The sequence below is a fragment of the Notolepis coatsorum genome, assembly GCF_963971535.1.
Source record: "Notolepis coatsorum genome assembly, chromosome: 19".
Taxonomy (NCBI): Eukaryota; Metazoa; Chordata; class Actinopteri; order Aulopiformes; family Paralepididae; genus Notolepis; species Notolepis coatsorum.
In genome coordinates, this window is record NC_140183.1 from 91,907,211 (window position 1) to 91,933,336 (window position 26,126).

The 26,126-nt window shown below is 42.2% G+C and overlaps 1 protein-coding gene across 1 annotated transcript in view; it reads right to left on the reverse strand.

Moving 5' to 3' along the window:
• Nucleotides 1–23,725, reverse strand: part of znf384b (zinc finger protein 384 b) — a gene marked incomplete at its 3' end in the record, with an annotated part of 51,541 nt that extends 27,816 nt beyond the window's left edge. The window contains 7 exon segments of the mRNA XM_084336041.1: nucleotides 2,114–2,338; nucleotides 3,314–3,405; nucleotides 3,705–3,868; nucleotides 13,198–13,317; nucleotides 22,093–22,309; nucleotides 22,576–22,643; nucleotides 23,569–23,725. Of these exon segments, the coding sequence (XP_084192167.1) occupies nucleotides 2,114–2,338; nucleotides 3,314–3,405; nucleotides 3,705–3,868; nucleotides 13,198–13,317; nucleotides 22,093–22,309; nucleotides 22,576–22,641 (884 nt within the window). The 5' untranslated portion in view covers nucleotides 22,642–22,643; nucleotides 23,569–23,725.
• Nucleotides 23,726–26,126: the final 2,401 nt, after the last annotated feature.

Consider the following 26,126-nt stretch of genomic DNA (forward strand, 5'->3'; position numbering starts at 1 on the left):
ATTTAAAGAAATTTTCTAAAATACATATGCAGTCACACACCACTCCACACACTAGGTAGGGGTCGACCAATTTATCAAGCTTGCCAACACGTAATGACAATATACCGGTATGCCAATTTTTTCATGGTCATCGGCTGACATCGAAAATTGTAGGGCTGTCTTAAATACTTCAAAGCTTCGTTCGATGGGCATGGGATTCGAATATGAAAATAAAATTAGAATATATAATTTTTTTTTTTTTTTTGCAAAATCAACTCCGCCTCTCTTTGATAATTACAACAAGCAATGCGGTTTGTTATTTAAGATGAGGTCGGACTCGGCACTGACAGATGTGTTCATTGTGCTGCTTTTATAAAGCCTCAAATGATGGCTTACAATATTTCATGAAAGCAAAGTGTTTCTTTGTCTAAGATTTTAAAAGGTTTAAACTTTACAGCACTGACAAAGTTGAACAAAGTGCTGTACAAGTCCCACAACATAAAAAAGAAAATCCGTAATTTTCGGACTTATATAACGGTGCGGCTTATATGTGACTCGACGTGACCAAACCCGAAAATGTAAAAATCGAAATATTGCTTTTTTTGACTGCATTGAAATGTTATTTTCTATTCCCTTATTTGCTAAACTTAATACAACTTGTAAATGAGTTAATTCTTGTTATTTGTCCGACAGTATTGTGTCCCAATGCTAATTAATTACATATGGTAATTAAACATTAAAACACCTGCGGCTTATAGTCCAGTACGGCTTATATATGTACACATCATTCAATTTAGCTGCTGCGTCTTATATTCAGGTGCGGATTATAGTGCGAAAATTACGGTATATATATATTTATTTATTTATTTACCGTATACTTTTTTTTATCTCGAAGCTTCGAATTAAAATCAAATCTCGGCCCCCGAAGCTTCGAATTCCAAAAACAAATTCGAAGGTCAGCCCTAGAAAATTGTATATCATTCTGCCAACATAATCATCTTTCATGCAGGTTCAGTAGACAAATATTAGATATAAAAAGGTTCAGCAACATTTTGGCAGGCTACATTTTAAGACTAGACAGGTGAAACAAGTATAGTATCATAGAGATCACAAGGAATAAGTAGATACCAACCATATCATTGTAGCTGGGCATGTCCATATAGATGTACATTGCACCTTTAACATGGTCTTAAGGCTGGTTTATGCCAGGGCACTTTTGACAACAGTCGCCTGACAGAAATTTCTACAGAACAAGTGTCGCACTACTGTACCCTTTTCTTTCATGTTGCGCACCCCCAGAATTGTATTATATGGCGGACAATCAGATCGCACGGTGTGATTGGATGAAATGCCAACCTTGCCATGGATATACTTTGTTCACTTTGGTTTTAGCTGTAGCCAACATTTGTATACATGGAGGGGACAGAGGAAAGACAGGCAGAAGAAATCATTGTGCTAAACAGACAGCTTGACGCCTTTAGTTACCATAGACGACAGAAACCTTCACCAAAGCATAAATAATATACGTCGAGTGACATCGTCTTTTCCATCAAGAGTTGTCAAATGGGTGGATGGCCCCAGCATGAATCAGCCTTTACATATGGACTATCGGCGACCTTAATTCACCAATAATTGGTATACCGGTAGTTCACACACTGCCCCACTGGACTAGCAGAAGGGAGAGAGGGAGGGGGCTGGGTTGATGAAAGCAGGGTTCCCACAGACATTGCAAAGTGAAATTCAAGAACTTTCAAGTACTTTTCCAAGCAAACATTTTCATTTTAAAAGGGCAATTTAAAAACTTGAAAATGTTGATCCAATATTTATGGCTTAGAACCAATTTCCCCACAATTAGTTACACTTTAAATAAAAATAATACAATTTCTTGATTCAGAACAATTCTATTATGGATTAACAAAACTTTCAATGCAAATGGTTGATTGGAATTGCAAGGACTTTTTAAGCACCTTGTTAAAAAATTGGCAGTTTTCAAGGAATTCCAGGCCTTGAAATTTGTTGGTAAAAAATCAAGCACTTTAAGCACTTCAAGGACCTTGTGCGAACCCTGCGAAGGGGACTAGGCAGGGCAAGGCAGGGGATGAGAGGTATCTGGCTGGGAGCTGGGTCAGTGTACCGTGTGTGCTGCTGTAAGTGACTGAGCTGCCTGAATGACTTCTGGCAGTAGGAGCAGGTGTAGGGCTTGGCCCCGCTGTGGATGCGGATGTGCTGGGCCAGGTAGCTGGAGTTGGCGAACGACTTGGAGCAGTGGGGACACTTGTGAGGTTTGGCCTCTGTGTGCGACTTGGAGTGGATCTGCATGTCTGACTTACTGAAGAAGGTCACCGCACACATCCGGCACCTACAGACGGAGAGACACAGAGACGGGGAGGGAGGGAGGGAGGGATGGACGGACGGACGAGAGGGAGAGAGAGGCAGAGAAGGGAAAATAGAGAGAGGTATGAAAGAGAGGAGAGGAGAAGATGACCCACAGAGAGAGGAATGAGACATAACGGACAAGTGAACGCAGCACAAGGAAGTAAAGAAAGAAAGGACAAAGACAGAGGGGGTATATTAGATGGAGCAGGTGAACACACAGACAGAGGGGGTATATTAGATGGAGCAGGTGAACACACAGGGAAGACCAGAGAGCTGAACATCCCTGAAAACTGAAGGGAAAAGGCAGATACGGCAAAAGCGAGAGAGAAAGACAAGAGAGCGCTTGAGAGACCTCTATGGCGTGCAATAAAAGACAAAGAGAGAGAGAGTGAGAAATAAGAGGAAGGTAGCAGGCGGTGGTGTGTGTCCAGTCAGTGTGTGTGTGTAGAGAGTTCAAAGGTGTTAACCCTTTCACTGCCACACGACAGTCGGTTAACCCTTTCACTGTGACAATACAGAAGGTTAGCCCTTTACTATCACACAACCGACGGCGATGCTCCATCATTAGCATCATTAGCTCCGCATTTGCGGAGCTAATGATGCTAATGATGGAGCATCGACGTCGGTTGTGTGATAGTAAAGGGCTAACCTTCTGTCGTGTGGCAGTGAAAGGGTTAAGAGTGAAACACTTCCACCGCTCACCCAGGAAGCCAGCGTGTGGCGCCGCGGCATGCAGTGAAACGCGTCAGGAAAGTGTGTGCGGCAGGTGTCAATATCCAGCAGTGCCCAGTGCATCCACAGAAGCCTTAGCCTACCGTCTCTATGCCGACGTAAGACAGAACATAGGGAGGCACAGGGGTGCTTGCATTCCACATCTAGAACACAGTCATATGGGGGGGATGCACAGCAGGTGTTTTGAGCTTTAAGGTGTTCAGTTGTCCATCCAGGGAGCCCGTACCTGTAGGTCTTGGTGCAGTCCTTGCCCCCGTGGTCTTCGTCTTCGTTCGACAGGTCGTAGGGGTCGCGGCCGTGATGCTGCAACGGCATAATCTAACCAAAGCGAAATTATTTATAAGAATTTGACATATTTGAAATAAGTTGTATCAAATGCCTCTTCTAAATCCACGAGGGATGGGGCACAATCTTCAAGCTGGCTGAAATACTGATTTATGCTTCGGTTTATTTTGATTATTTTACTGACTCAGTGTGACTCAGTGAAATGTCGGGTGTTTTAACCAGAATAAACGTGACTTTTTAAACAGAGAGAGGAAAGTGACTCTACTCATGGTTGTTTGAACGGTTTCTTATTTTTTTATCTACCACGTCTCCTGTGGCAGAAATCCTCTTACCTGCCCGGTGGCTGTCAGGTGGGCCAGTATTAGCGTCTCGCTTCCTGGACCGACCCCACCTGGCCGAGGCAACGTCATCGTCACCTTCTTCTTCCTGCCTCGCTTGGAGGGTGTTGGCATGACAACCACGTGGGATGTCCCATCCCCGTCTTTTCTGTCTAATGCTGGGGACAAGAGCAACGGATTAAAATGTGCTATAAGTGGTATTTTTCTGTTGTTAACACAAGTGGTCTACATGTAAAAATAACAGCTCGAAGGGCGGCTACGTGGCGTAGTGGGCAAGGCGCTCACCACGAAATCTGGAGCCCAGCGCTCCACATTTGCTTTCAGTTTAGCTGGTCGTCCGTACTAATACACATTGGCCGTATTAGGGGGTGGGAAACTGATGGGTGGGGATCGGGCGTTGTGGACAGCGACTCCTACAGGTCGGTTGGTGCGCCTGCGCAGTAGAATCAGGAAGTGTCGGGGGCAGCGTGAGCCTCCCACGCGTTACTCCTCGCCACTGAGAGATCGAGCTGCGCAGGTGAAAAGATGCGACTGCTGTTACCTCAAGTACCGGAGGGGACTTGTGCTATGTATGACTTAGTCCACATTGCAGCCGGCTTGTGGGAGGCAAGAAACAGCGTCAGTGACGGGGGAGGGTTGAATTGGAGGATACGAAATTGGGATGGGAGAAAATATAGAAAATGGGAGAAAGTGGATAAAAAAAATTTTAAATAACAGCTCGACATTCCGACAGCCGTCACTGATATAGAGTGTGAAAATCATATTAGAAGTTGATGAATCTAGTGATCTGTGCACAAACGCTATTATTAGCAACATTGTGTAGCTAAGCAGGGTTGTACTTATAGGTTAATCTCTTAGTTACAACAACATTGTGTAGCTAAGCAGGGTTGTACTTATAGGTTAATCTCTTAGTTACAACAACATTGTGTAGCTAAGCAGGGTTGTACTTATAGGTTAATCTCTTAGTTACAACAACATTGTGTAGCTAAGCAGGGTTGTACTTATAGGTTAATCTCTTAGTTACAACAACATTGTGTAGCTAAGCAGGGTTGTACTTATAGGTTAATCTCTTAGTTACAACAACATTGTGTAGCTAAGCAGGGTTGTACTTATAGGTTAATCTCTTAGTTACAACAACATTGTGTAGCTAAGCAGGGTTGTACTTATAGGGGAATCTCTTAGTTACAACAACATTGTGTAGCTAAGCAGGGTTGTACTTATAGGGGAATCTCTTAGTTACAACAACATTGTGTAGCTAAGCAGGGTTGTACTTATAGGGGAATCTCTTAGTTACAACAACATTGTGTAGCTAAGCAGGGTTGTACTTATAGGGGAATCTCTTAGTTACAACAACATTGTGTAGCTAAGCAGGGTTGTACTTATAGGTTAATCTCTTAGTTACAACAACATTGTGTAGCTAAGCAGGGTTGTGCTTATAGGTTAATCTCTTAGTTACAACAACATTGTGTAGCTAAGCAGGGTTGTACTTATAGGTTAATCTCTTAGTATTTCCAATATTCGCTATTTGGCAGACTAACTAACGTTACACTATTCTACACGATGGTGGCCTAATAATTGTCAAAAATAGGGATGTCCCGATCCGATCACGTGATCGGGGCCGATTACGTGATTTTCCGAAGATCGGGATCGGCAAAAAAATAATAATAATCTGCAATATTTTTATTTTTTTTCAACAAACATGACCATGTTCACGTATTAAACTCATACTGAGGCCTTAGTTTTGGTTTTAAATTGCATATCATCATTAATTTATTTATTGTGACACAGAGCAGAAGAATTTTGCCAAAACAAACAAATAGTATCCAGCTGCAGAACGGCAGACCCAAATTAAAATTTGTATTTAATTTTTTTAAATCCCAATTTCTCACATTACATTCACCCTGAATGTTGACGTTATCCAGGTGAAAAGTTAACTTCATAAATCATTTGATGTATAATTAAATCAAAGGAAATGCGTTTGGGTCTGAGAGTGTGGGCGGTCTGCCGTTCTGCAGCTGGATACTATTGGTTTGTTTTGGCAAAATTCTTCTGCTCTGTGTGACAATAAATAAATGAATTGCATGATGAATGAATGATATGCAATTTAAAACCAAAACTAAGGCCTCAGTATGAGTTTAAGACGTGAACATGGTCATGTTTGTTGAATAAAATAAAAAAAGTAAAAAAAATTATTTGATCGGATCGGGAATATCGGTATCGGTAGATACTCAAAATCACATGATTGGGATCGGATCGGGAGCAAAAAAAACGTGATCGGGACATCCCTAGTCAAAAGCGTACGCTGAATACTCAGTGTTTCCCATTAACCCTTTCTCTGCCACGCTTGTATCCATCCTTGTAGCCAGTCTGCCAGCTCTATTTGTCTATGGATTGGAGATGTTCACCTACTTTGCAGGGCTATAACTTTTTAAATTGTATTGCTAAATTGACATTACTATGGCCCATTCAACATCGATTAGCTATCGTTCAGGATGTAGGAACGTTTTACTTTTTCATTCACACATTCATACAAAAATACGGTCTAGAGTATAAATATGTTTTTATCGTTTTCTGCAGTATTTCATAGAACGTGAGTTATAGCCATTTATGCATATATTAGATCATCAAATGCAGTTTGATAGCGATTGACGCCAGATTAAAAATTTCAATTGTACAAGGTCCAAAACGTCATGACTCATCATCTGCTGGTGACCGGAGGGGGGGGGGGGGGGGGGGTCGTTTATAATGCAATGACCGACGTTAAATCATTCATGTAGTATGGGTGATATATAAATCAGAACAGTTTGTATGGATAATAATAATCAAAAACGCTGAAACTCACCCCAGTCTCCTCTTACCGTTGGGTGATGAGCGTGGAGCAAAAAGATCGCTATTATGGGATGTTGATCTATGCGATCCATTTCCAGGTTGTATAATACTATATACATCCAAATAATGTTGTTTATTGAGTTATGGCAACGGATCGATTATCCAGTGTGTCAAGATGGAGTCCCGCGAGCGATAGCGAGTGGCCGGAGGGAATAGGGAGACACACCGGCGTCACAATTATCAACATCCGGTTGCAACTCGCCGATCGACCACCAGGTGGCGGTATTGAAGCGTTGGAGAGTTGAGCGGAGTCCTACAGCACCAGTCAAGGAACCGTAGGTGAAATATGAATACCATTAGGGCTGGGCGATAAAACGATAACGATAATCATCACGATAAATTATTTCCTCGAAATAAACATGAAACGTGGTCTCAAAGTTTCGATATATCGATTTTCCAAGCTTGGACCAAACAACATGCATATGATCCAGTGGCGGTAGGTTGCCCCCTGGTGGAATATAATAATCTATGCACTGGGCCGTGATTACTGCGTAGAAGAATGTGCGCGGACTGATGACGACATCAACTCGAGACATTCAGTTGTTTTGGTGGTTTGAAATCACGCGGCATAATAACAAGAAACATTAATTCAGACTGTGTTGGATATAACAAAATGGATTTATATGGATTATGGACTTGGACACATTCATGGAGAATTCAAGCCGGGACCACAACGCTTCTCAAAGGGTTGGCTCGACACGCGACGGCTCCAACTCGTCTCGTAACGACGTCTTCCACTCTTCGTTGGTTCTATCGCAGCAAAACAAGTGAGTCTATGAATAGCCCGTCGGCACCGGCCATAAGAAGTTAATTAAACTTGACAGAAATGTATATCGACGATAATTATCGATATCGAGTTATATGAAAATTATTTTATTATTTTATCACATTAACGTTTTTGGCCATATCGCCCAGCCCTAAATACCATGACAGAAATTTGAAATATTGATCTCAAAGACGCTGTAAAACGTCATTGGCAGATTATGCATGGCGAGGAATGACATCTTCACACGTCATCGGCGGAGAAAGGGTTAATTACTGCCACAGTTTTATAATGAAAAAAATAAATTTATAAAAAATTATAATAATAATAATACGATTTAATTTATTTTTTAAATATAAAGTTTGCCAATAGGGATGTATCAGTAGTATTGGCAGTGGTAGTAGTCGTAATAGTAATCCAGTATATTTTTTTATTTTCTAAAAAATAAACCAGGGGAGCCCCAGTGGTGAACCAGTCGTTATTTGCCAAATGTCTTCCCCCCACTCTGTCTCCCATTCCTCCTCTCTCTCTCTCTACTGGACTGCCCAGTAGAAAAAAGCGATAAACGCTAAAAAATAAATCTTAAAAAAAAAAGTAATAATAATAAATAAACCAGTTCAACACAGGTAACCACTTTTGCTTCATTAACACATTGGGGACGAAGCAGGGATATATCCGGCTTTCGAATCCATGCGTTGTGGACAGAATCACGGAGATATCCGTGGGAAGTTGTTATTGCTTTTATTCCAATTTAATAACCTGTTCAAGGTCGCCGAGCGGCACTGCAGATCTTTCCTACTCTATGAATTCGACAATGTGCAACACCGGCCAGATCCTCTTAGGGGCGCTATCGCGCTACTGCAATGTGCCCTGTGGGCTAACGGATCAGTCTATTTGTTTTCTTTCAATGGAGTTTTCAGTTAGCAGGATTCTGGATCTGCAGCCTGTAGCTTGGATTACGTTTCGAATCGCAGATTTCACCATGCAATAAGGGGATTTATAATCAGCCAATGGACATATCGATCTACCAGATGGCGATCGATAACAGGGAAATGCTCAGGGGGATCCCACCGGCTCATGGTAAGATCTTTTTCACGTAAATTACAGCCCGATCAGAGCTTGCTATGATACTCAGCCAGCCTACCAGCGTATGTGGCTACTTAGACGAACACGGTTATTGGTAATCAATAATAATAAACTATGCCCCCCCCCCCCTTTCATGCATACATGCTTTGGGATCGTCCGGATCATATGCAGTTTGAGTTATTTCTGTAGCATCTGTAAAACGGAAATGCCATTGAATATAACGTATAATAGCAGCTATTAGCTCTATAACTAGCCTTCCAGAAAATATATTAGTCAAAATCCGCTATAAAGCTTATATTCACGGCGCTATAAAATGAGAACCTATTGATGCATTTTTTTTCTTTAAACCATTTTGAAGGGACGGTTTATGCACTCAATTGACAATGAGAACGGACAGATAGCAATACTATAAAGTATAGATTTAGCTGTACAAAAAGCCACACGTTTGTTTACAAAAGCTGGTCCTCAACCATTATATTAGACGGGCCCCAGTGGCTGCGAAAGTGTTAATTTGATGGCTCAAATGTATGCTCTAGTCGATATTGTGTTTTGAGCACAAAGTTCATCATAGATCTAGCCTCTTTATTTTGATGTATTTAACATAAAACTTAAAAAAAAAAAAAAAAAAAGTTCCGGGGGAGGGGCATGCCCTAGAGCAGGGGTCGGCAACCTGCGGCCTCGAGGCCGCATGCGGCTCTTTAGCCAATCAGCTGCGGCTCCCTGGCCAATTTTTTTTTTTTTTTTTTTTACTTTTTTATTTACTTTTTTTCTTATTTTGGAGATCGATGTCATACTGTGACACTGAAATGAAAAAATATTTCATCAACTAAGATATTTAGTCAACAAAAGGCTTACCTCTATGCCTGATATGTGGTGCGAAATTTGCGAACAATGAAAAATTTACTTTTTATTTGATAGATTTTCCACAAATAAGGGAAGGACTCTAATAGAGCTGCATAGTTCAGGGTTTTATTTCAAAGTAGGTCTACAGATGCCAGTGTTTTTTCTCCTTTTATGTGTTTTATTTCAAAGTCGGTCTAAACATGGTATTCTTTTTTCAAAGTGGACTACTTTCTATTTTATAAATGTTCCACAAATAAGGGAATGACTCAAATATACCTGAATAGTTCAGGGTTTTATTTCAAAGTCGGTCTACAGACACCAGTGTTTTGTCTCCTCTTCTGTGTTTTATTAAAAAATAGGTCTACACAGCCAGTATTTTTTCTCCTCTTCATAAGAGTTTGAGGTTTTCCTTTATTATAACAGGTTTTAAACATTTTTCTTTTTGTTGCTTTATAATCCCATTAATGCAACAAACTGTGTGCTATAAGTATAAAGTATAATACATCGCAAATTACTTTGGCTATGCAATTGTCAGGCGTTTTATGCTAAATGTGGGGTATGCTTGGGGATATATAAAACGTTATACACTGTGTTATCTTCATTTTAAGGGTAAATAGGTTGTGCGGCTCCCTGAGCATTTTATTTTGTGGGACGGGGGAAAAGTGGCTCTTTTGATAGTAAAGGTTGCTGACCCCTGCCCTAGAGGGTACGAGGTTCACCCACCACAGTCTCACAAAATCCTGTGGGAAACACGGATACTTAACCTGCAAACACAAGACTGTTCTGACAGCACAATATTCTTTTTTGCATTTATTGCTTTTTCATGGTCAGACATGACCGACAGAGGAGGAGAGGATGAACGGGAGAAGAGTTGGGGAAGACATGCGACAAATGTCACCGGGAGCGGGAGGTGAACCCGGGACGGCCGCATAGGTGTGCGAGGCACTATGCGTGCGCCACGAGGGCGCCCCGATGAAACCTTTTTTAATGCATATATATCAGTGACCATAATGTTCACCATGGCATTAAACAGGTGCCAGCGAGCTGTGTAGAACAGAAGAAGCAGTTGGGGCGACCAATGAAATGAGTTTGAGACGTGGCAGTGCGGCCACAGGGTACTATCTGCAGTGGAGAACAAAGTACCTGGTACGAGCGACACCGCAGTTGAGTCGTGTTGAATCAGTACCATGTAGTGGAAAAGCGTCATAATATTTTAGGACAGCATTTTTACCAACTTCTAATTGGCACAAATTAGTGTATGCACTACACTAGTGTACTCTGTAAGTTACATCTTGTAACATAAATCCCCATATGGGGGATTCTTTTCGCAATGCTCCGTTCAGTGTCAGTGTGCTGTTATGCTTCATCTTCTGTGTAAGCGGTTATGATTTAACCTCTCAACAGTGTTAATTTTGGCAGCTATTTTCATTTTAGTTTTAGTCTTAGTCATGTGTCAAGTGCTCCTTTTTCGTTTATCATATTTAGTCATCTTCATTTAGTCAGTTTTAGTCAACTAAATGTCTGAGCATTTTAGTCTTAGTCAGTTTGTCTCAATTGTCTTTTTTGTTTTAGTCTAGATTTTGTCGACGAAAACGGATGACATTTGTCTATTTTTAGTTAATTTATATTATAAAACTTTTTTTTCTTTTCTTTTTTACAGCTACTGTTTAAAAAAAAGAAAATTATATAAATCTTTTCCCCCCGTTTTTCTCCCATCCCAATGTTAGTCATTATGCCAATTCCCAATCCCTTTCCTGGTCGCTGCGCACTTACCCCCTACAGTCGGTCTGGGAGAGTGGAGGCTATCACGTGCTTCCTCCGACACATGTGTAGCCAATCAAACGCTTCTTTTTCACCTGGCAGCGCGGACTCTCACTGAGAGGGTGTAATGTGTGGAAGGATCACACTACCCCCCTTAGATCCTTTCCTCGCTGAGCAGGCGCCTCGACCGAACTGTAGGAGTCGCTGTTTACAACGACCAGGACCCACCCACCAGCTTTCCCACCCCTAACACTGCCAATTGTGTTAGTATGAACGACCAGCCAAGCTGGTAGCAACGCCGAGAGCTGGGCTCGAACCCAGCATCTCCTGCGTTAGTGGCGAGCGCCTTGCCCACTGCGCCACTTAGCCGCCTTACAGCTACTGTTTTATATATATACTGTTTTTTTTAGTAATAACTAGAAAGTAATGGTATTTAATCAACAGGTGATTGTATAGATTAGTATTAGTATCATTAAATGACAACTATGCTTCACCCACGGAAAGGTTGTTGGCACATTGGTTCCACACGGACATTATACGTTGTTGCACTTGCTTCCAGAAGGCTCCGTTTAGGTTAGCTAGTAGCAGAGGCTCTGTTGTGATTTTTAATGCACAATAAATATTCAACATTCACTTTTGAGACTCCGCCTCAGACTCTTATCATTTGGCACTAAAAGCTAAACATTGTCACCAGTATGGCTGTCCGCAACATGTCATTAATTGTGTGCGAGAGGTCGATCAGTTAGCCACATTAGCGTGAGCTAGGTTAGCCAGTTAGCGTGAGCTAGATGGAAAGAATGTAACGTTACTGGTGAAAAAGTTATTTACCTTGGAATACTCCTTTGCCAACTTGCTTTGCTTGCAGGTCTGCAGCTGGATTATGAATAGTCCCAACTTTAGCCAAGGTAACGTTAAAGCTAAAACTATCTTTTCAAATAGCTCTTCAGCTAATGCTAATAACAGAGCTCCCCGTCACACTGCTCTGTCGGGACGATGGCATTAAGAAACGTTATAATTATTTTGTCTCGTCTTGTTTTAGTCAACAATATCAACATACATGAAGAGAAATTTCATCCTGGTTTTTGTAAATTACATTTGTGTCCTCAGTTGTGGTCAACGATATTTAATAAACTATTTAGTCTCGTTAGCGTCACATGGTATTCAATAACGTGACGTCACGTCTTGTCGTCATGAAAAAAACCTTCGTTGACAAACATCTTTCGTCATCAATTTAGTTGACAAAATTAACACTGCCTCTCAAGTAGAACCATACCGCCAAGTCTAATTGTATTGCCATTTGTTCTGCTATTACAATAAATAGTTAAAGTAATGACGCAAGTGATCCCTGACAGAACTTGGGTAAGCATAAGCAATTCTCTTTAAAAAAACATTCGAGACTCACACTTCCTACTGGTAGCCGCTCACACTCTGCCTGTTATCGTGAACCTCCTGAGCTTAGCCAGCACTTTGCAGTTAAATGATGCAATCAGTTTTAATTGGAAAATAACAAGTGCGCATTGAACAAAATAAGTGTTTTTCTCCAGGCTGTCTGGGTAAAACAAGTAATAACACAATAGGTGGCCTTTTGCTTAGTGGACAATAACATGTCACCACCCACAGGTAGCCTATAGCCTCATAATGCAGATGATTCAACTTTACATCATTAACTGAGGGGGTCCCAGCATGTGTGTTACCTGTGTGGGGGGCATGGAGTGAGGGGGTCCCAGCATGTGTGTTACCTGTGTGGGGGGCATGGAGTGAGGGGGTCCCAGCATGTGTGTTACCTGTGTGGGGGGCATGGAGTGAGGGGGTCCCAGCATGTGTGTTACCTGTGTGGGGGGCATGGAGTGAGGGGGTCCCAGCATGTGTGTTACCTGTGTTGGGGGGCATGGAGTGAGGGGGTCCCAGCATGTGTGTTACCTGTGTGGGGGGCATGGAGTGAGGGGGTCCCAGCATGTGTGTTACCTGTGTGGGGGGCATGGAGTGAGGGGGTCCCAGCATGTGTGTTACCTGTGTGGGGGGCATGGAGTGAGGGGGTCCCAGCATGTGTGTTACCTGTGTGGGGGGCATGGAGTGAGGGGGTCCCAGCATGTGTGTTACCTGTGTGGGGGGCATGGAGTGAGGGGGTCCCAGCATGTGTGTTACCTGTGTTGGGGGCATGGAGTGCAGACACTATCATAGTAGTTGTGGGATGTCCAGAGACAAAAGACTGAGAGGATGTGGGAGAGACGAGTGTTCCCTGGGGCGTTGTGATGACCAGACCCGCTACAGGGGGGGGGGGGGGGGGGGGGGAGAGAGATAGAGAGATACAAGAGACAGAAACGGAGAAAGAGAGAAAGAGACAAACTTAAATAAAGACATCTACCGGCAATACATCATCCGCACTGAATTGTGATCACCACGCCTCTTTTGGGGGGAAAGAACTCCGGGAATAAACAGGGTGCTTGTTCACAAACTACAAAACACAGATATAAATCACACCGAAGACCATCAAGGCCCAGAAATAGTCATTACCTCTCTGGAACTCGATTATTTTGAACATCTTTTCTACGGCCAGTTTGCTTTTACGTAATATCAATGCTGTTTTCAATTAATTAAATAAAACTGATACTAGGGGCGGTCAGGTGGCGTAACGGAGATTGCGTTCGTCACCAACCCCGAAGCGGCTGGATTTGCCTGTTCGAATCCAGCTCACAGCTCCGGGGTTGTCACCAGCTTGGCTGGCTGTTCACACTAATACAATTGGCAGTATTAGAGGGTGGGAGAAGCTGGCGGGGTGGGTCCGGGTCGTTGTAAACAGCGACTCCTACAGTTCGGTCGGGGCGCCTGCTAAGCGCGGATAGGATCTAAGTGGGATAGTGTGATCCTTCCACACGCTACGCCCTCTCAGGGAGGATCCGCGCTGCCAGGTGAAAAGAAGCGGTTGATTGGCTGGACGTGTGTCGGAGGAAGCACGTGATAGCCTCCACTCTCCCAGACCGACTGTGGGGGGTAAGTGCGCAGCGACCAGGAAGGGGATTGGGAATTGGCATAACGACTAACATTGGGATGGGAGAAAATCGGAGGAAAAAGGAGGGGGAAAAAGATCAATAAAAAAAAATAAAAAATAAAACCGATACTTTTTGCAAGGGTTGACTCACAAATAATCAACCATCTACATACGATAACTTTTCAGTGCATGTTTTTCAGCAGATTTTGCATGACAGTGCCTCTTTCAGAAAAGATGAATCACTATCAGGCTAAATCCAAACTATTATTTGATTGCAATCTTGATTAGGCATAAAAGAAAATATTGTTTGTTTCCTGTTGGTTGTCAGTTAAGGCCATGGGTAGGTAGGGAATTTATTTAATTAAATTTTTTATTTTATTCTTTCCCACGGCGACTATGGATAGGGAATTTCTTTATTTAATTAAAATGTTCACAACAACATGGATGTTTAATATCCATAATACTAAAGGTTTGACTAAGATTTCTATGAAACTTTATTGTATATAAAAAAAATATTATATACGGGCGGCTACGTGGCGTAGTGGGCAAGGCACTCGCCACGGAATGCTGGAGACGCTGGGCTCGTCAGTTCGAGCCCAGCGCTCCACATTTGCTTTCAGTTTAGCTGGCCGTCCACAGTAATACACATTGGCCGTATTACGGGGAGGGAAACTGAAGGGTGGGGATCGGGCGTGGTGGACAGCGACTCCTAGTCTCCTACAGGTCGGTTGGTGCGCCTGCGCAGTAGAATCAGGAAGTGTCGGGGGCAGCGTGAGCCTCCCACGCGTTACTCCTCGCCACTAAGAGATCGAGCTGCGCAGGTGAAAAGATGCGACTGCTGTTACCTCAAGTACCGGAGGGGACTTGTGCTATGTATGACTTAGTCCACATTGCAGCCGGCTTGTGGGAGGCAAGAAACAGCGTCCGTGACAGGGGAGGGTTGAATTGGATGATACGAAATTGGGATGGGAGAAAATATAGAAAATGGGAGAAAAAGTGGATAAAAAATTAAAAAAAAAAAAAAAATCATAAAATAAATTGGGTCGCACCTAAATCGGCAGGGTCGGTCGGCAACCGGAAACAAACCATTTTTTTCTTTTAGGCCTTAGGCCATTTCAACTAGCTATGTCTAATGCTTGCTGCACATTAAGACACTCGTAAGGCTAATTTGCTTGTGTGACGTTTATAGATGTAGGCTATCTAATAAGGTTGGCTTGTGTGCCTATTTGTGAGCTCCCGCACAGGCGTGATGGAATTCAAGTTCAAGTTTGTATTGATCACATAGGCAGGCTACACATGGCGTAGGCTACATGGCAGTGAGATTCATTGTTCTTGTATGCTCTCTCTCGTATTATTGTTATTGGCTATTGTCAAGAAAGGAAGTACATTATTATAGTTTTTTTCTTTTTTGCGATTTCATCAATCTAGCCTCACGTTACCACTGGAACTCTCTCTCTGAGCTCCATTGGGAAAATACCGCCCCCTATCGTCTCTCCGGATGGTACTGCACCCCTTTGGATTGGTTTGAATGAAACGCATGAAAAAAAAAAGTCCTGCTTCCACATTTGACTTCTCAGGCATGTAACTCGAGCCGATCGGACTCATTGTGGACCATCAGAACAGCGTGGAATCAGTGTTTCGACCACCCAGCGTTGGATCAATAAACGCGATCGATATTTGGAATGGCGATCAGGAATTGGAATAATCTTTTTGGAGAACATCTGATCTGAGGTAAGGAATCTATTTTACCAGTATTGGGATAATCAGAGCTTTTTTCACCTATATATCAACGTGGGCCCTATGTGTGTGTGTGCGTGTGTCTTTATATTTTCCTGAAACTTTCAAAAAACGAGTTTTTCAAAATGGTATAAAACGGAAATGAACCGATTAAAAAACAATCCGTTTCGACAATGTTGACTGCAAACAAGTCATTGATAAGCGACGGCCATATTATACACATAGCCATAATTTAAGATATAGTTTATGCGTTTGCAAATATGAGAGCTCTATCATTGAAGTGGGCGTTGGCACGCAACGGGGTTCCGGGGCACCGCATGGCTGGCACGGAAAGTGTTAAGAGAAGCAGTCTCCTAACCAGCTTCATTCATCCCGATCCATCTCAGCCACAGCATAACTGAGACCGGCTATGGCAAAAATCATAAATAGACTACTGTAAATAAAATAGCCTATAACATTATAAAGGATAGGCTATAGCGGGGGTTCCCAACCTTTCTTCCCCAGAGCCCCACGATTCCTTGGAGACATAGGAATATGATATGATATTATATGATATAGGCTACTGGTCCGTCAGCGGAGATAGCCCACAGTGGATAGGATAGCCATTTGAGAATAGGCTATTATGGCCAAACGAGGGGAGGCTAGGCTATAGCCTATAAATATTATTTAATGTTTTAATAAGCGTAAAGATACAAGGACAACAGTTAGATTAATGATAAAATTAGTTTACTGTATGCAGGCTTCGCAGGGCTCCGTGTCTGTGCCATGCATTATGCGCAGGTTACTGTTGCATAGTTGTAGCTAGCCCCTTTCGTGACTGTGATGCACGCCAACAAGGTTTGGCCGAGTGAATCCACAGTCCCTTGCTCCTCAATGGCAAACCAACCTAGATTTACCCTGAAGAACTGGTTCTAACCGAACCATTCGTTATACAAGTATCACAGAGAAATTTCAAAGGTACTCACAGTTGCACGAGGGTTTCGAACAGACAAATGTTAGGGTTTGAAAGCTTGGCGTTGCTAATAAACATTTTAAATAATTGTTATAAACTGGTCAACACAGCTTTATTTCCAGCATTGGGTGCCTGATGCGCCTGCGCTGTGATCACAGCGCAGGCGCATCAGGCAGCTAAAGCGGTTTTGAGCAGTGTTGACCAGTTTATAATATTAAAAAAAAAAAAAAAAAAAAATAGCAACGCCAAGGTGTGATGTATATTATTTCTTTGTGGATTTCTTGTCCAGCAGGGTTGCAATATCCAGTTGTAATAACAATAGTTGCTATTAGATACTGGTATACTAAACTAATGGGTAAGACAATTTACTTCTGAAGCATGAATAAGGAACTGTCCTATACATATAGGCTATATATATATATATATATATATATATATATATATATATATATATATAACACAAATTATATCACTTATCTAAATATCCATCACATAATGTGCCAGGTTACACACAGTAAAATGGCAACATCATTGGGTTAAACAAATTATTACAAATTGTGTCTGCATGTTATTTTTTTTTGATCGGATCGAGAAAGATCGGTATCGGTAGATACTCAAAATCACATGATCGGGATCAGATCGGGAGCAAAAAAATGTGATCGGAACATCCCTATTAACGACGGTTGGTACATTAGCTCAATCATAGGAAGGATCATGTTAGCCAACTTAGCGCCTCTTCCAGTCAATCACACTGAACACACTAACACAGTTAAATGAGCAGGTAAACAATAAATAAACTGCGGCCACTTACTTTTTGTCATTGACTCAACAATCTGGATATCACAGACTGGATCCCACATGAAAGAAATAACTATATTAACGGTCACTTTTCAAACTAGCGTATGTCTCAAACTGAACTTCAACTCTTGTTCTGAGATCACAACACTCGCGAGGTACATACAACAAGATAACAGGCGTCTTAAAGGGTTAGTCCGCTAAATTATTTCCCAGCCTTTTGTACACAGGTAGCCAATTGATGCAAAATCCGCCGCGACTCCAAATCAAATTGACAGAAATCCGTTGTAGGACGGAGCGCTTTAATCCCTGCTACTGACACTAGCATGTCTTCATGCCAGTTTTGCTTGTAGTTATCAACTGTCAAACTGATGCTAGTAAAGCGAGACAATATTTATCTTTGCAGTAAGTGTACTAATTAGGCCTAAATGTACTATAGTAAATGTACTATCAAGAAAAAATAGCTCTAATTTAGGCCTAATTAAAGTGAAATTGTCTTAAGCCCATGTGACAAAAAAAGCTACGGCCTTGTAGCTTTCTCTGCCAAGGACGCCTAAACTCGTCATTCCCTGCCATGCTCATTCATATTTCTCCCCCGGAGACTTGAGATCTACTGTTGATCCCCTCTCAACTCTCCAACGGTTCAAGAGCGCCATCTGGTGGCCGATCGGCCAAACCGGAAGCGTGAATATTAAAGGCAACCAACTTGTGTTCAGCTTTTTGTTCAGCGTTTCTCTGATTGGCCACACGGCCACGTGACCGCCCGCCCCCTTTTGCAAGCGCGAGCGCGGCAGAGGTCCCATAATGTATAATGTTATTTCGCGGAGCATAATGTATAATGTTATTTCGCGTTTGTAACGTCATAACATCAGTGGAGGCTGCTGACTGATTAATAATAAGCTCTCTTTATTGCGCGGAGCATAATGTATAATGTTATTTCGCGTTTGTAACGTCATAACATCAGTGGAGGCTGCTGACTGATTAATAATAAGCTCTCTTTTTACACCCATGGGCCATGTGGAACACCTTTCTAAAAAGTTGAAAGTAAAAATATGTATAGAAACAAATCATGCTTTTCTGCTGCCAGTAAGAAGACCATTGTACAATAATCCACAATTATGTCTGTATTTGATTATGGTGAAATTATGCACATGCATGCCTCTCCCTCCACCTGAAAGCCCATCCACGCTGTGTATCATAGAGCACTGGGTTTTATCACTGGAGATACATACTGATGTTATGACGTTACAAACGCGAAATAACATTATACATTATGCTCCACGAAATAACATTATACATTATGCTCCACGAAATAACATTATACATTATGCTCCGCGCTTCATTCAATTCATTTGGGACCTCTGTCGCTTGCAGGGACCTCTGCCGCGCTCGCGGCAAAAGGGGGCGGGGGGTCGTGGCCAATCAGAGAAAAGCTGAACACAAGTTGGTTGCCTTTAATATTCACGCAAACGGAAACTGGTGCTCATTCCAATTCGGTCCGATCACTCGCTAATAGTCCCGGGACTCGAGCTAGACACAATGGATAGCAATCCGTTACCAATAACTCGATAAACAACATGATTTGGACGTATATACTATTATACAACCTGGAGATGGATCGCATATTTCAACATCCCATAATAGGAATATTTTTGCTCCACGCTCATCGCCCAACGCTACGAGGAAGCTGCGGTGAGTTTCAGCTTTTTTTTAATGTGTTCGATACAAACTGCTCTAATGATCATATCACCCACACTAGATGAATCATCTAACGTTGGCCACGGAATTATAAACGACCCCCCCCCCATCCGGTCAACATCAGATGATAAGTAGTAACTTCTAGAAGCACGTCCATTTGAATTTTTTTATCTCGCGCCGATCGCTATCAAACTGTATACAATCATCAATATAATGCATTTAGGGCTATAAATCACGTTCTGCAGAAAGCTGCAGAAACGATAAAAACATACTTATACTTCAGACCGTATTTTTGTATGAATGTGTGAATGAAAAAGTATAACGTTGCTACACCCTGAACAATATATACTTGATGTTGAATGGGCCATAGTAATGTCAATTTAGCAATACAATTTAAAAAGTTATAGCCCTGCAAAGAAGGGGAACATCTCCATAGACAAATAGAGCTGGCAGAGGATGGTATAATGATGTACATAAGCCTGGCGAAGAAAGTGTTAATCAAAGAAAATTAACCTTTTCATATTAGTGTTATTGTGAGGGACCAGAGGTTAATCCATTTTCAGTAGATTGTGACATAATCTAAGCCTAACATAATAGCCTAATAAATAATTTGTTGGAAAGTTGTGCAAGCCGAGCCATAGCCTATTAAGAAACTGTTAATGCGAGGCATGGACTATAGCAGCTTACTTACAGTCTTCGCTTGAGTCGCTAGACCCATTGTTGTTCAACTGTGATATGCCAGTTTCCTTCTACACTGCTGGAACTCCACTTTTCAGTAGTCATCGTGGTACATTTTGAAATTGTTCCAAATGCTTAATTATTTTTTACTGCCTCACTCGTCACGTGCCTTCAGTTTCCCTGCGTTGGGTAGATGAAAGCTGTGGGGGGATATGTTTTCTGAACATTCTCATAGCTACATGTGTATGGATATGTATTATTTCTACAAAATGTTTCTTATGTTAATCTTTGCTATTTTTAGGAGTGATGTAAAAAAGTCACACATAAAAAGATGCATTTGAATTTTGATTATGGCGATTCTTACCAACAGCAGCTACCGAAGCGTTGATGCATTTGGGTCAGCTCTACACGGGGTCTTCTAAACAGACAAGCTAAGCTTTGGCTGCATGACCGTGATAAGCCCCGCCCCTCCAGGAGACAAGGAAGTACGAACGTCAAGCAGGATGTTCTGAGGAACATTGAACGGTGTTCATAGACAAGTGTTCAACTTCTGATGGCAGGGTTTCCCCCAGAAAAATGCCATCTATTGATCCATCTCAATTAGTGATGACGTTTTAGATGTATTTCAATGCTTAGAAATCGCTATGCTTCCTCAATCTGTAGGAGCCTGATTCATATAAAGTACATATTGTACGTTATGATATAGCCATAAGTAATATATTGACATATTTGCGAAAATGTACAATGCATATAAGTATTACAAATAAGTACATATAAAATATAAACTTTTAACGTTTTCAGAAAATGTTTGAGCTCCCCTGCTGGGGCATGAACCCGGGGGCCGGGGCACTCGTATGGGAGGCACGTGTGTTTACCTCTCTAGACTACCGAGACAAACAAAAGTTTTTTACAACATCAGCTAATAACTGTTTCCAGTGATTAAAGGGCAGAGAATGTGGAGCTTGCCATCGCAGCGCCAAATTTTTTTTTGCAGCAGTACTTCCTGCCAGCCAAAATCGTCTCTGAACAATACTTAAAGCTAAATAATCATCATCATTAAGGAGCAGTAATTTGGAACACACTTTTCTGACTCGACCAAACCCTAACCTTAACCACACTGTTACCTTAAATTAACCAGCATAACCGTCAAACCCTAACCGTAACATTAGGCTTGTTCGAGATGGATTTCGGTTCGCCTCGAAAGTAGACGAGAGTAGCCGAGTGAAGCCGGGGGAGGAGTTAAAAAGGCGGACACTGCCGATTTCACGAGAGCCTCTCGCCTAGTCTTGCATGGCAGATACGCTTTCACGTCACCACACACACATTACACACCTGTCCAGCTCATTATAATGCGATGGCCGTGTGCAAAATTAGATCAGATTCAAATGTACAGCACACCATATACTGCTATAGTGGAATATACTATTCATATACCATAATGTATACCATCTTGTTGCGCGCTCCTGGCCGCACGCACACACAACACACTGCTGAATAATTCTGTTTTGCATCAATATATATATGTATACTGTGTATATTGAGGCAAAACAGAATTATATATACAGTATTGAGGCAAAACAGACGACGCATGTGTGTATGTGTCTGACAGCTTGAAGTTTATCATGATGATATGATGATAACGCATAACATAATAAGTTTTCAATCAATCAATCAAACGTCTCATAACTCCCTGGCTGTCACGTGGCTGGTGACTGACAAGTTTTCTGAGCCAATAGGCGCTTTGCGCAACCGTAGCAAGTCGCTTCCCAGCCGGGAGCAGCCGGCTGAGAGGTACTGTGGCGCCTCGCTCTGAAGGCTGCGCGCGGCTCGCTCCCGCGGGAGTTCGGCGCCTCGCCTCGTCAGATTTTCAGAGCAAGTCGGACAACATTCTAACCGTCATGCAACGCGCTTGGCGAGGCCGTAGTAAAACCTGCGCAGATCTGCGTCCGCCTATCCCATCTCGAACAAGCCTATTGTATCAGGGTGGGTGGGTGGTTTAGTCTAGTGGTGAGCACTCATTGTTGGTTCGACTCCCAGTCTCCGTTTGTTTTGGACTATACAAAACGTAAACATATTACTTGTGGCTATAACATAAAGGTACATTGTGTAAATTTGTTCCTGTGTTCAATTAGTACTTTATTTAAGTTTTCTGACAAGACCATGTTGAGCGTAGACATGGAACCAAACTCACCTGCCGTCATGATGCCAGTAGAAGGCACAGGAACCACTGTGATGTTCTGAGTGTGAGGGGGGTGTAGGTGTCCTCCGCCCCCAAGCTGCCCCCCTCCCTCCTTGACACAGGGCCCCGGGATAGTTAGTACAGCCGTTTGGTAGTGGGAGGCAGGCGGGAAGGTGAGATTCTTCTCTTGTTGTTCTTTCATCTTGTTCAGGAACATGGCATTCTCAATCTGTTGACACAGAAGAAAATATGGAGGGTGTGTATCTTGTGTTGAGGAACCAATGCAACTCACATTATAGAAAATATTGGACAGGAGTGGGAATGCGCAAATATAAATGTTTCCACTATCGATACAGATTCTGAGCCATGAACTTTTAATTATTGGCAGACATCGGAATGCCGATCCAATCCATTACTTTTACGGAACTGTATAGACTCAGAATATTCATGGGGGGGGGGGGGCACACCCTAGTCTGGAGTCTTGTCCAGCCTTACCTGTCCTTGCACCGTGGGAACAGGAGACCAGAAGTAAGAGGAGTTAAAGTGGGAATCCTCCATCATTTCTGCAATGGAACAACAACAATTAATTAAGTAAAAGGCCACCCGTTTCAAAACAATAAGGAAATACCTGTGGAAACATTCATCTTCACACTAGGCCACGGGCATCCTTTGCCTGTGAATTTGAGTGGTGGTATGTAACTCCATGTCCAAACTTTCTGGAACAAGTGACAAAGCTGCCTGTAAAATATAGGGCGTCTAGACTTCTAGGTGCAACGACCAATGGCATTTTCCACGATGTTTTTTGTGACATGAAAAGGGACAGCATTTTATTTTATAGCGACAAATGTTTTTCTAAGATATATAAAATAAAATAAACACTGTTTACATATTATTTCTCTCAAATTGGCAATCAAAGATGTAAGATTACTGAGTTAACATACGGTATAGAGTATATGATGAGATTGTGTAATTGTGTACACACCAACGTAACGTTAATTAGATCCAGTTCTGCGTGAGTTGGCATACAGAACAAACTATTTTGTGGTAAACCGACCCTTTCCTCGATAGAAAGCAACATAGATTTGATCGAAGACATCGAAAGGCGCGTAGTAATCTGAAGAAATGACACAAATCAGGTATTCTTTTTTTGTTTACAATAAGCCGTAGTGCAGGAGTGCGACTCCATTTCGATTCCTTTACATGCTTCATATATGCATGAAATATAGGCCAGACAGTCTCCTAATTAAAGACACTTGTCCGAAAGCAATGTCTCTCTCATACGGCGCTCTGGGAGAAATTAAAAGCAAAGCCAAAAAAAAGCTGAAGGATAAAAAAAAAAAAAAAAACGAAGAGATGATAAAAAAACCAAAAGAGCATCTCGCAGACTTCCGGCTGTGGAGACGGGCTGGGGGAGAGGCGGCTGCGGCGCAAGTCGCGAACATTAACCACAGAAATACTATCATTTGCATGAAAAATACTGGTATTTACCGGTGCTGACGACTCCGTGTCTCTCCCGCCGGAGTTCCCGTGGGCCGGGAGAGTTTGGAAATTGTTTCCAAATTTGCCCAATATCCTGTATTCATCGAGTTTTTTCTCTTTCGGTTTTTTTTTTTTTTTTTTTTTTCTTTCTTGTAGAGCAGCTGGCTGTCTGGTCTGCGCTGCACTTCCTGCGAGTGAGGTCGAGAGACAAAAGAATGTATGTGTCGATGATGTCACTTCCGGCGAGTGAGGTCAAATTAATTTGAAATAAAATAAATAGCAACTGTACGGTCTGTCTCATTTATTGTCTAGTCATTGTTGTGTTAAGTTAATGTTTTGGGATGTCTTTTTATGTATTGTTATTAGTATTGTGTTGTGATATGTTTTGTTTCATGTTTGAAAAACTAAATAAAGATTTGATCACACAAAAATTCAATTGCATAACAACTCATTTCTAACACACACCCCTTTCAATCTATATGTTTGTAGAATATAATTGGCTTAATTTGGTTACACTGTTTTGTTATATAATATAGAAGCTTTGATAAACTGAAGGGTGGCAAGGAATGTTTTTTTTTTTTTTATCCACTTTTTCTCCCATTTTTCCATATTTTCTCCCATCCCAATTTCGTATCATCCAATTCAACCCTCCCCTGTCACGAACGCTGTTTCTTGCCTCCCACAAGCCGGCTGCAATGTGGACTAAGTCATACATAGCACAAGTCCCCTCCGGTACTTGAGGTAACAGCAGTCGCATCTTTTCACCTGCGCAGCTCGATCTCTCAGTGTCGAGGAGTAACGCGTGGGAGGCTCACGCTGCCCCCGACACTTCCTGATTCTACTGCGCAGGCGCACCAACCGACTTGTAGGAGTCGCTTGTTCACAACGTTCGATCCCCACCCTTCAGTTTTCCCTCCCCGTAATACGGCCAATGTGTATTACTGCGGACGACCAGCCAAACTGAAAAACAATGTGGAGAGCTGGATTCGAACACGCGAATCCTAGCGTCTCCACACTGGTGGCGAGTGCCTTGCCCACTACACCACCTAGCCGCCCCTGGTGGCAAGGAATGTTAAAGGTGCACTAGCCTACTATTGTTTGGGGGGAGATATTTGAATGCCTCAAACACAGTACCTCAAATAATTCTATTTATTTAACATTAAATAGAATATTCTAAGAACATTAATGTAGATACTTACATAATACATGCATGTTAAGTGATCATTATATGATATTCTGTACCCGCAAAAAGCTAAAACAAAAGGCTGGCTGTCACAAAACAGTCACATCTAGAGACCTCAAAACCTACTCTAGCGAGGCCTTTAACCTTGAACTGGAGAGTCTGGACTGGTCAGATGAGCTCAATGATACACTGGTTGAAGAAACATGGCTTGGTTTCAAAACCAAATTTTCAACGATACTAAACAACATGGCCCCCCTAAGAACCACCAGGGTAAAAAATCGCACTGAGCCGTGGATGCACACTGAAATACTGACCGCTATGAAAACCAGAGACAAAAAATGCTCTGAGTTTCGTAAAAGTCAGTCAAAGCTTACCAAAAGCACGAGCAGTGAACTCCTAGCCCACGTGACTGAACTCAAACTGGAAAGAAACAGACTAAGAAATGATGTAAACTCCATGATCAAAACAGCAAAAGAAAATGTCATCAATGACAAAACCGAGGAAAACAAAAACAAACCACGTGAACTTTGGAAATTACTCAATAACCAACTAGGCTGCAGTAAAAAACTTAAAACCAGATTCTCAAACATAAACATAAAGACGGACAACACGCTCATCACAGACAAGCTGGATGTAGCCAATTACTTAAACAGTTTCTTCACAAACATAGCCACAACACTGGTAAACAAACTACCCTCCCACTCAGGGCAGTATGGGGCAGAACACATAGTAGCATACTACAAGAACCTAGGGGTCCACAAAGACGACTTCAAACTGGAAATGGTAACAACAGATGAGGTACTCAAAAAACTGAGTGCCCTCCAACCTAACAAGGCCACTGGCCATGACAACATCCCCTTTAAATTCCTCAGAGACTCAGCAGCCGCCATCACCCCAGTCATCACACACATAATAAACCTCTCCATAAAACAGGGACACGTCCCCAAGGACTTCAAAATTGCGAGAGTAACACCCCTGCACAAAAAAGGCAGTAAATTAGACCCTGGCAATTACCGCCCTGTTTCTATCCTTACCTCCATCTCGAAAGTCATGGACATTTTTTTATACGAACAGGTCGAAAAATAACTCGCGGAAAAAAATCGTATCTACGAATTCCAATCTGGCTTCAGAACATCCCACTCCACTGACACATGCCTTCTCTATTTAAACGACCACATCAAACAAGAGGTGGACGCGGGCAAATACTGCGGCATGGTCATGCTGGACCTACAAAAGGCCTTCGACACTGTCAATCACACCATTCTGATTGACAAGCTAAAAGCAATTGGTTTTGATAGCCTATCAGTGAGCTGGATGCAATCCTACCTGGAGGGGAGAGAGCAGATGGTGGAGGTAAACGGTACCCTATCCCCCCCCCCCTCAC